Source organism: Sipha flava, unplaced genomic scaffold, assembly GCF_003268045.1.
Source record: "Sipha flava isolate LNK unplaced genomic scaffold, YSA_version1 146_pilon_pilon, whole genome shotgun sequence".
Lineage (NCBI taxonomy): Eukaryota > Metazoa > Arthropoda > Insecta > Hemiptera > Aphididae > Sipha > Sipha flava.
In genome coordinates, this window is record NW_020271776.1 from 109,187 (window position 1) to 124,726 (window position 15,540).

The 15,540-nt window shown below is 36.5% G+C and overlaps 1 protein-coding gene across 2 annotated transcripts; it reads left to right on the plus strand.

Moving 5' to 3' along the window:
* Window positions 1-367: 367 nt before the first annotated feature.
* On the plus strand, window positions 368-15,518 carry LOC112679440 (soluble guanylate cyclase 88E-like). 2 transcript variants are annotated; one of them, XM_025549230.1, is made up of 14 exons: window positions 371-755; window positions 4,349-4,523; window positions 4,725-4,851; window positions 7,556-7,734; window positions 7,801-7,982; window positions 8,229-8,352; window positions 8,428-8,563; window positions 8,725-8,851; window positions 9,055-9,259; window positions 9,344-9,490; window positions 9,595-9,727; window positions 10,088-10,315; window positions 10,599-10,829; window positions 14,293-15,518. In XM_025549230.1, exons 2-14 carry the CDS (start codon window positions 4,356-4,358, stop codon window positions 15,315-15,317), a joined length of 3,012 nt encoding a protein of 1,003 aa, XP_025405015.1. In that variant the 5' UTR covers window positions 371-755; window positions 4,349-4,355; the 3' UTR covers window positions 15,318-15,518. The 2 variants fall into 2 exon arrangements, with proteins under 2 accessions (XP_025405016.1, XP_025405015.1); XM_025549231.1 differs by lacking the exon at window positions 8,725-8,851 and having other exon boundaries at window positions 368-755; window positions 9,072-9,259.
* The last annotated feature ends 22 nt before the right edge of the window (window positions 15,519-15,540 follow it).

A 15,540-nucleotide genomic window follows, 5' to 3' on the forward strand; every position in this document is an offset into this window, starting at 1 on the left:
TATAAATAAACATAATTGAATAATTATAATAATAATTATCGTCCCGGTTGTTCGTAGTAGTAATGAAATGGTAATATATGCAATAACATTAAAATCGGTGGAAATACGTTGTTGTATTGTTGTTGTTTCAGTGGAAACCGTCGTCGGTGAGAAGTGGCAGCGGATAAGTCGAGTGCGCGGCATGCACGTTGACGGCTCGATTAAGACAGCTACTGTTGCTGGAGGGTCGAAGCCGAATGAACGGGTGGGCGATGTGAAAACGAAGAGCCGTTGGCGGGCGGACGAGGACGAGGGATTCGAAGGATGATCGGCGGCGGCGGGAAGGACGTGAGAAAAGAAACGGGAAATAATATAATGTACGGGACGGGGTGGGGCAAGGACAATGTCTCGTCCACGGGCCGAAGCGCCCGTCATCGGACTCGGCCGCGAGAGCCGGCGGCTCGCAGTCCGCGACGCACTGGTTGATTCATACGTTTCGATGACGGTCCGTCTCTGCAGCGCTGCGCCGACCGTCGAACCACCGGTGGAGACTTCTTCACGACCAGCAGAGCAGTCCGCACAGTACTACTTATAGCAAGCCTGAACTGTTATCGTTAAATATTATTAAATCGTTTCCTTTTTTTTTACGGTTTCTACTCAACGTGCTGCGGGACTGGCGCTTTCGACAATACTACACACTTAATTATAATTTTATTTCCTTCGTCGTTATCACGCGTGCACGTGCGCTATCTCCCTCTCTCTATCTCTAGTAACATGTGAGTATATATTATATGTAATTTTAGTATTTTTGGACTCAATGGTTGACGTTTTTTTTTTTTTTTTTTTTTATATTAACACAACAGAAGTGCACGCGTGTTTGATCTCTCGGAATATGTTATACATGATATGTCTCAGGTTATGCGTTTGTTTCGCGATGACGTCGTTTTTCTTATTTTCATTTTTTTTTCCCATATTTTTTGTTCTTTTTTTATTACTATACGTACACGCGCCTTCCACGCATACCTCTTGCCGCCGCCGCCGCCGCCGCCGCCATCAATTTTTCTTTTGAGACGACTACCTATTGTTTTTACGAGGTTTTTTTCTTTTTACCCTACATTTTTACGGCCCTCGTATTTTTATTATTTTTTTTTCCCTAGCCCAAGCTTCAAACTTTTTTTACGACCGTGCGCAAAAAAAAAAAATAACAATAATTCCGAAAACCATCTGGTTAGCGATCTGGCCACTCCCAAACGACGTGCATCAAGCTCATTATGAAATCCATTAACATGGAAATCCATTGGTTTGCTCTGATTACGAGACGCACGATTTTTAACACATTTTATGTGATTTTAAGTTGTAAGATATTGTTCGGAATAGAAAAATAAACCATCAACAAAATGTTTCAAGAAACCAAAAGTATATGATGTGTTTGACTTTGTATGCGTGTATTTTTATGTTTCTACTTAATCCGTTTTAATCTTATTTTTTGGTTTTAATCCGTTTTCTGTTTTGGTCGTCTTCTTCGGGGGTATTCCGCTGCTTTTTCCAATCGTATACGTGTTAAGGTTTAGCAATACGGGTTCCATTAGATTCATCGTTAAACATTGTCATCTGGTAAATAGTCTGCACCGTTGGCTCATAGAAGGTCAATAAAGACATATGCCACAGTGCACATGACGTGATCAGAATTGATCGCGCTCACCGAATTCGAATACCGCTGTGTAATAATGTTATGCTTACCCATTCATGATTCGGAATTATACACGCGCAACTCATTTCCCGGTCCGGAATCGCAATGCGGAATATTATCTAACCGACCCCGGCCGCCGGATTCCTGTTACGTGTTGCTGGAATTATAAAATACCCGAGCTAATGTTAGTGTCCGACACATGTTATCATCGCACCGGCTTTAATTAAACTGCCTGTGGCCTATAATTTAATTTTCGAAATTGCTCGATTATAATTAACACGAATTTAAATTTGTTTAGTTTACTAAACGCGTACATACTGACGGGAAAACGCGTCCTGAGGCATTGGAAACGATTGTAGAGGTTGTAATTTTGCAAATTAGTACCGAGTCGATAAAAATATTTCGCTAGAACATGATCATTGCTTGCTACTCAATGTTCTTACGTATACTCCTGGTAAATTAGTTATTATGTCACGTTTTACATAGGACGGTAGCCAATATGCTCGGTAACTATTTTCATTCACTTAAACAATTTCAACAACGGCCACTTTTACAACACCATAACGTCATATTAATAATTATTTGATAAAATAAAATAATTCACATAAAATTATATCTAATTGATTAATATTCATTTATTGCATACATCACGTGCGTGCGCACATGTTCATGTGAATGCGTGCGTGCTTGTGTATGCGTGAGTGTGTATGTACGTGTGTGTAAGCATGCATATGAGCAACATAAATTTATGCAAGTATCATTTTTAAGTTTACAGTCGTGAAGAAGGAACAATAATTCTAAGTTTCGGAATTAAAGTAGGGACAATGGAAATCATTTTTTCATACAAACAACTTTTTTTTATTGTCTTAGGTACACGGTGTGTGTTCGAAACATTCGGTGGAATGAATTTTTCATAACGAAATAAAAATCAATATTTTAAATCTAAAGATATTCTCTTTGGGTATCAATGTAACTCATATGATGTACGCTCATAATATAATGTGATAATACAATATATGTACAGAATACATTGTATACAATTATGTATACATTATAATTATATTAAACCGTTTGAAAACATATCCAAACAAGTACATATCTTTTTTAAATTTTAACTACAATTTACCATGTTCCTTAACGTAGATTCTTGGCCAATTCGTCCAGTGACCATAAAGAATACAATTATTTTATTGATCTTAAAATAAAGCCAAATTAGATAGCAGGTACAATTGTTGCGATGATTTTTAACTCAATGGTAAAATATCTTACCAAAGATATTTGTAAATAGATATTAAATTTGGATATATTATAATATCGCATCAACTATGATGGTTAGATCTTAAACGTGTCGAACGTTAATAGTTTTTGGAGACCACTGTAAGATATTCGTTATGATCAGATGTTGATAAATTTGTATATTGTTTCATGATACGGCATAAGAAAAAAAAAGAGTGCCTGAAAACGACATCTCGTAACCGTACTCTTATAGTTGAAGGGAAATTTACGGCACCTCGGATATTGGACTAGTGAGCTTATGCAATGACCAGATGTTTCTATGGCGACGACATTTAGAGTAATTTATAGCCCCAAATCATCGCACCTGTGTGAAAAATACGTTAAAAAAAACACCCTGCACCGTAATTGGCACGCCGCACTGCGCTGTTTAAATCAGGCCAAATGTTTTGGATTAATAAATATTTGTCACTAGCAAAACACGGACATTAAAGTGTACGTCAAATGGGATGTCGGTGATTTAAATACTCGCGTGACTGCCGTACCGCCAACTAATATCCGTATCAAAATCGAGCTCGTTTCAAAGAAAAGAGGAAGGGAGACTATAAAAAGAAAGAAAAAAAAATGCTGCACAATTGAGTCACGTATTTTTCATTGGATAATTGAAAATCAGATGTAATAAAGAATGCTAAACAGTCCTTTAAAAATGAATTTAATAATAGCAATAATCTCGTACTGTTATCGTACTGTAGTAAAATATAAATGAATGACAAAAGAAAATTCGTGATTGAAATAAGATCGATTGTCATTTTTTTACTTAGATTTTTAAAAGTTACCGTGCGCGAAATAATAATTACAAAAGTATATTTATCCTATTGGAAGGCGGTCATATAGATGTAGTATGTTGGAAAATAATATTTCACCATCAATAGAAATATATGAATTGACACTCGTAGAAAATTAAAAAATAATAATGATGATAATAATAATAATAATAATAACTAAAGAAATTAAGAAAAAGAACAGCAGCAAAAGCTGTATGATACTGATAAACAAGAATTTAATTTAATGAAAACAATAAACGATCAGCGAGGGGGAGACTTTTCATAACAATTACGTCTGATATATCATGTTACTTTGTGTTTGGTAAATGATTTGAAAAAAAAAAAATCACCCTTAAGTCTTTTAGATTGTCCATTATCTAAAAGCACATTCTACGTGAGTCACTCTTGGCCAGGAACGTTTCATCTAACTGTTCCTTTAAACCAATTTCACAGGCAGTTTAGTCCAATATCTCTCAACGCGCGCCATTATTCTGGTAGAAAAAAAAAACGTCGACATTTTTTTCATAAAACAAGTGTATATATATATTTATTATATTTTTATTTCTCTCTTCCTCTCTCTCACATCCCTGTTTTCCTCTGTCCGTCTCTGCACCATCTCCAGATCAACGATGTACGGGCTTTTATTGGAAAACCTCTCGGAGTATATAAAAAAAATGTACGGCGAAGACAGATGGGAGGAGATCCGCCGAATGGCCCAGGTGGAGCAACCTAGTTTCAGCGTGCACCAAGTTTATTGCGACTCGCTCATACCTCGGATAGCGGAAAAATCGCAAGAAGTATGTACTTCACACGTTTTCGCATCTGCGCGTTTACCGTGAATACACGCGCTACACGCGACCTTACAGGATGTCGACAAACGCACGTATTATTATAATCGCGCGTGCGTCGGGTTCGGTATTTTTTTTTTTTTTTTTGCTGAATATTTTTATTTTTTTTCATTTTTCTATTTCTCTCCCCCTGTCTCCGTATCGTTCCAGGTACTCGGAATCACGGAAAAAGAATTTTTCGAGCAAATGGGAGTTCATTTCGTCACGTTCGTCGGCCAATACGAGTACAATCGTATACTGTCGGTGTTGGGACGTCACATGCGAGATTTTCTAAACGGTAAGAAACACAACAATCGTCATCGTTGTTCTCCGGGGGGATGAGTGGCCGGAGATCGATCGAAATTCACGTGAATCGCGTATCGTTATAGGTCGAGTTTCGTTCGGGGTGGAAAGGGGGTGAAATGAGTCCCAACCCCTATACATGCAGTTGATTAATACGCAGCGATAATCGCCCACGAGACTGGTCCACATTTTGATTCGTTCGTCCGTCGACAGGCAGTGCGCGCACAAAGATGTAACAGAGTGTCATTCTCGTGCGCCTCTATTCGTAACACGAATCAATGACGCACGCGGCCGACCTTACGTGCACGTACATTACACCCGTACATGTATAATGTATTAATGAAACGTGTACCCTACCTTGTCCGTACGAACTGCTAATTAAACGACCAATCGTTGTGCGTTGAATAAACTATCGATTGCCATCGAGTGACGAGTAACGAAATTCAATCAACGGAGTTTCACGTTGCGTTGAAGATAAACGGTTTGATAGCGCGTCGAACCACCAGCCCCTACCCACAACCATTCGCATTAAATTTGACCGCGTGTACCTGTAAACGATAAAATTGACCCCGTGATAGAAATATGTAATCGCTATTAACATCAAATTGTGTTTTATTTAACGAAGAGAAAAAATTAATAAATCAAATAACTCACGGCAGATATTTGCCCACAACGGTTGCGGTAAAACGTTATTTCGTTACGTAGTTCGTACTCTTCCCTTTCTCCGTCGTTTATCCGAAGTTGGGTATTCTTAGTACTTCTCGTAAGCCAACCGTAATATTTAAATTCGATTTTTTCCAGTTTGTGCTTTCAAAAATATAAAATGTCAAAGTTACCTATACTATCATTTGACTCGATCTCAATTTTTCCTTTCTTTTCTACTCGTATACCATTTTTATACTTGCCCTTCCCTTCCTTCCGTCCATTATTTGCCTTTATTCTCTTTTTTTTTTTCTGTATTAACTCGAGACTGAAATTTTGGTGCAATTTATTTATTAATTATACACTCATATAATTAGAACAACAGTTGATATTCTTTGGGTATAAATCCAATGTTTACATAGGATCTACAATGTCGCATAATAATATGTTCATAATTGCATAAACGATTTTATAATATCAAAAAGAGCAAACACAAACATAAAATACGAGATGATAATAATATGAACACATACAATGAAATAATTTCTTACGACATTACCCAATATAACAACGAATCACGTACAATTGTTAATACAACTGATTTTAAATTAAATTATATTTTTAATTAATTTATCCTAATATAGAAAATTTATTCCACCATGATTCGTGCACGTTTAGTTTTTTTTTTTTTTTTTTTTTAATTACCTAAATGGGCTAAATCTTTTAGTGGTTTGAACGTATATTTAGCAAAACGAATAAACCTTTAACATAGAGCTTGATTTAACTCAATATTTTTTAAATGTCACATAATTATTACAATCGAATCACATAATTTGTATTGCAATACCTTTTTACTTTTATTCTTTGCAATTTATCGTTGTTATTGTAGTCAATATAAATAAAAAAAAAACTAAAATATAAAACAGTAGAGTGCAGTAAATCATAATATATATATATATGTTAATTTGTACATGGATTATCGTAGTCAATTGATCGTGTAGGGTGTAAAAGTTATTAACAACGATATTGTGGCAGTTCTGTGGAGCCGATAACTATCACGATCGAACAACGGTATGAGATGCATATTTCATACGTATAATTTTACGTGTACGCTACAACTTCATACGGACGAAAACAATAAAACATTTTTGTTTTAAATAATAATTTTACTATCATGTTGTGTCAAATCATGTTTATTTTTAATTCAAATCTCATTCCTCCTGACACACCACGTTTGAAACTGCAATAGAGGCCCATTTAATGTATAGTAGTTGACAAATTTGAATCCCCAAGTCCCGGTCCGATAGGGCCTTATATTTGTAACATGAAAACAAGAAGAACGCATTTTCGACCGATTGTTCGAATATTGGCAAAACATCGGAATATAAAACGTTCCTAACTACGATAAGTTAAATAAACTGCGCATAAACGAGTTAAAAAGTTGTTACATTTAACCATATTAAGAAGTGAGCTACTTTTATTATATTTTTAATAACTTCGAATTTAACGGGTTAATACCATTTTTTCAGTAGCTACTAATCAGTTGATTCATTGTATAGTCACGTTAAGTTGAATTTTTTCCTGGATTTTAATCTTGAAGATTAAAAATATATAAAATATATTTTTTGTAAAATTTATCGATTTTATTAAAATATATAGGAATTGTAAATAATTTTTGAAGGTCTTGTTAAATTATCTTTTTTTAGATTTCAAGAAAGATAAAAATAACTCGTACAGCTTTATATAAATATTTTAATTCAATTCCGATAAATATGAAAGTTATTTTATTTTATCCAAGTTAAGTTATTTTTTTCACCATTAAACTTATAACTTTTACACAGAGAAAAAACTTATAATTTGACTTGCATCTTCATCAACTTGACTCGAAGAGTTGCTAAATTAAAGATAACTCGTCCAGCTTCGCGAATATTCCATTTTTCATACCTAGTAATCGGTGTACGTTATCGAACGCTAAGACGATCGGAGAGCATTCGACGTTCATATGTTTGGTATTGTCGTTGATTAATTATTATTTTTGGCGACCGTTGTGAACACAGGTTTGGACAATTTACACGAGTACTTGAAGTTCTCGTATCCGAAGATGCAAGCGCCGTCGTTCATCTGTGAAAACGAGTCCAGACACGGGTTGACGTTGCACTATCGCAGCAAACGCCGCGGTTTCGTTTACTACACCATGGGTCAGATTAAACAAGTGGCCAGGCACTATTACCACAAGGTACGGACTGCTGGCAACCTGGAATCCCGACACGATCGTAACTTGGGTGGATGGATAATGTTTCAGGAGATGCGCATCGAACTGGTATGTGAAGAGTTCCTGAACGATACGTTGCACGTGACGTTTCAGCTGGAATTCGACAATAGAGCGTTCACATTGGCGTCCATGACGATGACCCGAGAAGAGAAACATCTGCCAATCAGTGCGTCGGTGCTGTTCGAAATATTTCCGTTTTGCATTGTGTTCAGGTGGATGACCAAAAAACTGATGTAAAACTAATGCAATATTATTTCTCTCCGACGGTTGTTTTAGCGGTGTTTTTTTTTTTTTTTTTTGTTGTTAATTCATTTTTTTTTCGCATAAAATAATTATATCAACACTTCACATCTGAAGTCCGTTTCACGTGCGATCGTTTTGAGCCCATGGAGGGAAATAATAAGTGCTGCGAACGATACGCGAATGTCGAACTGACGTTTTTTTTCTTTATCCTATAGTTCCAACATGGTTGTCCATAGCATCGGAAATTCGCTGCTGGTCATCCTACCAGATTTGGTTGGTAAACAGATCACCAATTGGTTCGAATTGGTCAGACCTTTGATAGCTTTTAAATTTCAAACAGTAAGTGTGTCCTTCCGTGGGATACAGATAAACAGATGAACGTAATGTAAAAATTTTTGAATTCGTACTGAACAGATACTGAACCGGACGAACAATATCTTCGAGTTGGTCGCTTTGCAGCCCGTGGTCTCCGATCGGCCCATTGACCGGCAGTTCATTCTGAACAATGAAACCGACGTTTCACTGGAAGAAAACAAACTGCGACTGAGAGGTATATACGTAGTCACAATGTATTGCATAAATATTGTATGAATAAGTGGATGTCATAATAAACGGTACCATTGAACAAAAGGCTCAGGAAAAACATTTGTTGTTAACTGTTAGAGAGCGAAGCGTTAATTATTAAACGAAAACAACCCTTGTTTCGTTTAGGACAAATGATTTACATGGACAATTGGCAAATGATGATGTACTTAGGTACGCCGGTGATGCCTAATCTCACGGCTCTGGTCACTACCGGCCTGTACATAAATGATCTCTCCATGCACGACTTCAGCAGGTTCGTGGCCAAAATAGTAATTAATTTGAAAGTTTTCGTTCGTTCGTTCGGTAATTTATGCAGTGGGCAAGAGGCCTGAACGTATCGCGGTAGTTATACTGTGCGCCGTGCGTAAGACCACGCAAAGCTAACAACAACATCAACAATAATAATAATAATAATAATAATAATGGTACTCTCGTTTTGTTTCCGTTATACCCTAGGGACTTAATGTTGGTAGGGACACAGCAGTCGGCTGAGCTGAAACTGGCCCTGGACCAGGAGCAGTCAAAGTCGAAAAAACTGGAAGAATCGATGCGTAAACTGGACGAAGAAATGAAACGCACGGACGAGCTGCTGTACCAGATGATACCCAAACAGGTGGCCGACCGGCTGCGGAAGGGCCAGAACCCTATTGATACGTGTCAGGTGTGAATTACGCCGCCAATTGCGATTGATATCGATTTGTCGATGTTATCGTATTTAATTTTTTCGTTTTTTTTTTTTTTTCAGATATTTAACAGCGTGTCGATATTGTTTTCGGACATTGTAACATTCACCGAGATCTGCAGTAGAATCACGCCGATGGAAGTGGTGTCAATGCTGAACGCCATGTATTCCATATTCGACCACCTTACCGAGCGCAACGACGTTTACAAGGTTCATATAAAACTACTGTATTATTCACTGGATTCTCGCACGTTGCAATGATCGCCGTGCGGATTAATTAAAATAGAAAAGAAAAAATTAACAATGCATTTCAGGTCGAGACCATCGGCGACGCGTACATGGTAGTTTCGGGCGCGCCAATGACCGAAGACAATCACGCGGAGAAAGTTTGCAACATGGCTTTGGACATGGTCGAAGCGATAAAAGATCTAAAAGATCCATCAACAAGTAATGTTATTAATTTTATGATTACCGAACGGATCCTTTTCTATGAATTATGTAAATAAATCGTTTGTCATTTACCCCATTATGTATAGCGTTTTGTGTGACGTACAGCCATTACCGATTATTTACCTGTTAATGTACCGTTAAGATCAATTATGATGAACGTCACTGCTGATCCATTTTTCGTTTTTCGACTAGAATATCGTAATTCTGTACATATTTGGCGCTTGCCACTTCTGTTGCTTTAAAACAAATTTTATGATAGAACGCAACCCAATATAATAATCTTACCGAGGGTTTGCCCGTTTTTAATAATAAATAAAAACAAGTTTGTTAGTCACGTCACGTTCGTTTCTCTTGCAGAATCTCATTTGCAAATACGCGTGGGCATACATTCCGGCGCCGTAGTAGCTGGCATTGTCGGCATGAAGATGCCGAGATACTGTCTGTTCGGAGACTCGGTCAACACTGCGTCCCGGATGGAGTCCACTAGCGAGGCGATGAAAATCCACATATCTCAAACCACCAGAGACCTGATCTCGACATCATACACGGTCAGCGAACGAGGCGAGATTTACGTGAAGGGTAAAGGTAAGCCTCGAACATGTCCAATGGTTATATGGTAGAAAGGTAGTGGATAATACCTTGTCAGAGAAAAATGAACAATCTCTTTATTTATATATATTTTGTTCAATATAAGGAATTTACCGAAAATTATTTTTTTTATCTCCTTGAAAATTTACCATACCCTTCCGGGATAAAAATTCTTAAATATAAAAATTCTTAAATACATACCGGTCTTATTCTTTAGTCGGTTTTGCGGTCGAGAAATTCAGCTATGAATCGACGATGGTAAAAGTTTTTCTTTTTTTAGGGAACATGAAGACTTATTGGCTGGAACACAGTGAAAACAGGTCACCGCTGAACAGACTGCCAGCACTGATGTACCCCAACGTGTCGGAAGTGTGGAAGCCGAGTGTTGTGAAAAGCAATGCTAACATGGACGATCTAGTGAACGAAAGGAGGAGGACTTCTTCTCCAAAAATATATCATGAAGTGGCTCGACACTCCATACCATGTCTGTCTATTGAAAAATATCACCGAAGTTTGTATACAGACGTTGATATAGTTTTTATTTACCGACCGCAGCAATATTGTAAAGTGTGTTATTAAATAACTCATTGCTTGTATTTATTTTCTTGAATCGCATGTTTTAATCTCCGTTCTTTAAGTAACCTAATCAATCCACTACGTCGATTAAAGCTAGAGATTTATTAAATAATTAACTTAATAAGTAATGAAATTTGAAGTGGAGTCATTGGATGCCCCCTCCTCTCAAGTCCACATGTCTTTGTTTTTTTTTCTACTATTAGCCTTCAAAATTTACTTATTGTATAAACTATGTATACAGATCATAAATATTAATTTAAAAAAAAAATTGCATGTTTTGTCGACTGTGATAGTAAAAAATAAAAACATTAAAAAATAAGAACATTAATTAAATTCTAATATTTTTAGAAAATGTTAAAATAATGAGGTGTATTATTATGAGAACATAGTCTTATTTTCAGAGACGCGTTTAAATAGATTATTGTTTAAATTATTTTCATTACTTTTATGTGATTAGGCCAACTCCGTAAAATAAATGCCTTGTAATTGGTTTCCAAGATAATTCAAATTTTCTAGAAATTTGTTTTGTATGTCATCTTATAATAATATAAGGCAGTAACCGTACATAATAATAATTGTATACGACAGCAATCAAAATTTAATTCTGAATCTGCTACACAATATTTTAGTTAAAATAATTAAAACTTAATGTATGATATCTGGAAAAAATAATTCTCTAAACGATATAAATAAAATTAAATAAAAGATAAAATTAACTTACTGATTCTAATTAGATAATGAAAAACGAGAACAATAAAGGGAAAAAACTAATCAGATTGTAGTAATATTGTATAAAACAATGGTGATATAAATAAAAGAAACTCTTTTACTGCATACTATAGTAAAACGGATATGGAGGAAATTAATAATCTTAAACAATTATGAAAGTTGAAAAAAACTGTCCATTTTATATTGTTTTCAAGGCAAAGCAATATTTTTTGTAATTTTGCTAACGAAATTTAATACTTTTACGACTGTTATGTAAATTACAAGATTTAAAAACGAAATAAGTAGTTATAGTAAATTATACAATAATTCCTTTTTTGTACTTTAAGCTTCGACTATATCTGGCTTTTTAATGAGAAGGTTTACGATATCATTTTTGATGGTCCTTAATCAGTCATAAAATTATAAAAGTTCTATAAAGTTTTGATATTTTATTCGTGTGAATTTAGTTTGCTTTATTTTTTTTTTTTTTATCGTACTAAAAGAAATCTCCGGCTTACAGTGTCAGTTTACAAAATGTGGATTTTTTTCAGTTTGTTTTTTTTTCTGTTAAACATTATCTCATGGTTTATTATTCCGTTGTCTATTTAAATAATATCTTATCTTGCGGTTCCACTATTTTAACGGAAACGACTTGAACGATTTTCGCAACTTATCGTTTAGATTCGGTTCGGCCGTTTAGCAATATACTTCTGGTCGATTTAAGATTTATTCAAGCTGCTGGCGTTCAAATGTTTGAACATGTTGTTTACGTTTAACAGATATTTCGGCTCCACAGGTTTACGTTATTTTTCCTTCATTAGTTGTCCCTTGTGCAATTCCAGTGCGTTTGACTCATGTATGGTTTAAGATTACATTTTCTCTCTCCTATCGAGACCGATTTTTCAGCATACGTCTTATCTGTTGTCCCATCCATTCAAATGTCATTCACGATTTATGTGTCGTTTGCGGTCAAGAATTTTTGCTTATTCCATTACCGTTATTATCACTGTGCCATGATGGTTCATAAAATAATCATGTTTACCGTTTAAAACGGCTCGAAAAAGAAAACAAAAGCGCTAACGATGAGTCCACAGTTCAAAATAATTTGATGAATACATAGACATTTCAATAAATATGATTTTTTCTACATAAAAACTCATTTTTATAAAAGAAAATGTATACGAATAATAATATTATTACTTGTTCGACTGATAATGCATACGTTATTTATTTGCTTTAATAATGAATTAAATACGATATGTTTAATAATAACATAAAATAACAATGTAAAATACAGTCAGGGTGATAATACAGTACTTTATAATATTAAATAATAAATATCACTAATAAATGTAAGTAAGTAGGTACATTGTGATATGAATACTTATATGTTGATTGCGTACTTAAATATTTTTTTTCATTCTTTTATATCGAAAAATTCTATAAATGTTTACATTTATTAAAAAAAAATGAAAAATATCATTTGGTACCTTTTTTAATTTACTGAAATGAGAGATAATTAGTGTCCGAAGAACATGTTGAGTCTAAAACTTTTTTCCCATACTTTTTAAAGCTTCGAATCCTTTAAATAGAAACGTTTTTTAATACAAAGTTCTTTGTTTCTTTGGTTTCATTAAAAATACATGTACGTTTGAATTAATTATTTTAATATGTGCTGCGAACCGAATGAGATGTCCACTAAAAATATGGGCCTCTGCAGTCCGAATGGTTGAGAAAATATTATAAAATATACATTTAAGACATTATTACATCTAGAGTCGATATCTCGTAGGTAAATTACTATTATAATTATTACGCGGCATACACTCGTGGTGAGTCCATAAATTACACTGATGTCATTATTGTTGTTAACGTATTATACTATAATGTATGAAATTTTAATACCTGTCTCGTGCAATAGGATGATAATTAAAATAATTAATTAAAACGATGTCGAGCGCGATATTACGAATATGCGATTAAAATATAGAATTCATTGGACAGACATATAAGTTATACACGTACATGTATTGTTTTACATATTATTGAGATTATTTTAAGCACCTACTGTTTTATTTAATGTTAGTACCTGCAGCACTATATACTCAGGAATAATAATAATAATAAACGGTAATTTAAAGTTTATGTTTTATAACCATAAAAGTAACATCCGCTATGTGCACTTATGAGGGAAAGTTGAAAACCTAACATGAAAACTTGGGTAGAATTTATAGGAGTTGGCACGCTTATTGACATGTAATAAAAACAAAATAATAATAAAAATAATAATGCGCACTTTACAATGATCTCTGGTGACTGCAGAGACTTGTGACTTCATAAATAATTATTCGTTTTACTATCGAAGCTAGACGATTCTCGTGCTATAACAACTGTATTACAAAGTATTGCATGATGATTTGCATGCTATGACTTTTTATTATTGTTTACATCGTAATTCACTCGATTTTGTTGTATTCGAGGGTTATTCCTTTTGTTTGCTATTACTTTCCTAATGAACTGGACAACGGAGTTTGGAAGTTTTCCGAGGAAAAAAAGTGGTACCATTGCGGTAGCCCATCTATCAATAAAACGCGCGCTTACACAATAGTGTCGTAACGACGGTCGATATTTCAAATATTTTTTTAATTTTTTTTCCATTCGATTTACATTGGTAAAACGTCGTGTTGCAGAAGGCAGATCGAATTCATTGAGTTTTACGCCCGCCATGCCGCAAATGAAACTGCAAAGGATGACGGGCCTGAACAGGAGCTCGTCACCGCTGTCTCCCGCGGACGCGATGTACATAAGGCACCGGTTCAAGAGGCACATGGGCGGAAGAAGCGGTTCTTTGAGCTCGCCGATTTCGCCGGAAACGCACCGGGAAGAGAGATCTAATCTGTCGATCTCCGAAGCCATCGCCAACGCCGCGGCCGCCACCACCGCGGCCATGGAATCGTTGAGATCGTTCTCGCCCGAATTGTTGTCCTCACCGCCGACACCACCAACCCCACCGTCGCCTCCGTCACCCCCACCGACACCACCACCCCCGCCGTCACCACCACCATCAGCACCACCGTCATCATCGCAATCACCCACATCATCATCACGACCACCCCCACCGCAACCGCAGCCGGAAACGCCACCACAGCATCCGGTGGTGGCACATCCGGTTCCGGTCAAATCCAATCCCGTACTGGTACACGTGGCCGATTACGTATCGCCCGACTGCGTGGACTCTTCGTCATCGGAAGAGGAGGAGAAGGAGAAGGACGAACAGGTAGGATCGCCGCGGTCTTTCATCAAGGACGAACGGTCGTATCTACTGCAGGAGTCTTCCGATGAGGAACTTCGCCTGGTGCAAGTGGCCGAGACCGATTTCACGGAGAAGACCGAGTCCGACGAATGCGATGAGCAGATTTCCCACCTGTACACGAGCCGGTGCGAAGAGCTTTACGCTAGGGCCGCGTTAAGGGACCGATGCGAGTCGTCGGACAACGAGGAGGACCACGACGAAGACGAGGCGGAGGTGCTGTCTGACGGCGGCGAGGATCGGCCGATTGCGATCATGGAGAACTCCACGGTAACGACGTCCAAGTCCGACGGACAAATCAACAAGTTGTGGCGGCGGCGGTTGGGTGGTAAGACGGGCCCGAGCACGTCGATCAGGAATTCATCTAGAAAGAAATCCCAATCGCATTCTTGCTGTTTGGTATAAGTCAATACACCCGCGCACAAACACACAAACACACACACCCACACGCACGTCCACGCTACGTAAGGATCAGAAAAAATGTTATGCATCCCCAGTAGAGCACGGTGTATCAGCAGAGCTTTTTTTGTACCTGTATTTTATCTTTGATTTTACTCTTTCGGTCGTATTTGTATTAGTATATTATACACGTTTTTTATCGACAAACGGCATATCCTGCACTGTATTG

What these genes read in the sequence shown, in the direction of transcription:
- LOC112679440 (XM_025549230.1), top strand. Translation starts at nt 4,356, where the DNA reads ATGTACGGGCTTTTATTGGAAAACCTCTCGGAGTATATAAAAAAAATG. An exon ending in ACCCTATTGATACGTGTCAG is followed by an intron (nt 9,260 to 9,343) that starts GTGTGAATTACG and finishes TTTTTTTTTCAG; the next exon opens with ATATTTAACAGCGTGTCGAT. An exon ending in TCTAAAAGATCCATCAACAA is followed by an intron (nt 9,728 to 10,087) that starts GTAATGTTATTA and finishes TTTCTCTTGCAG; the next exon opens with AATCTCATTTGCAAATACGC.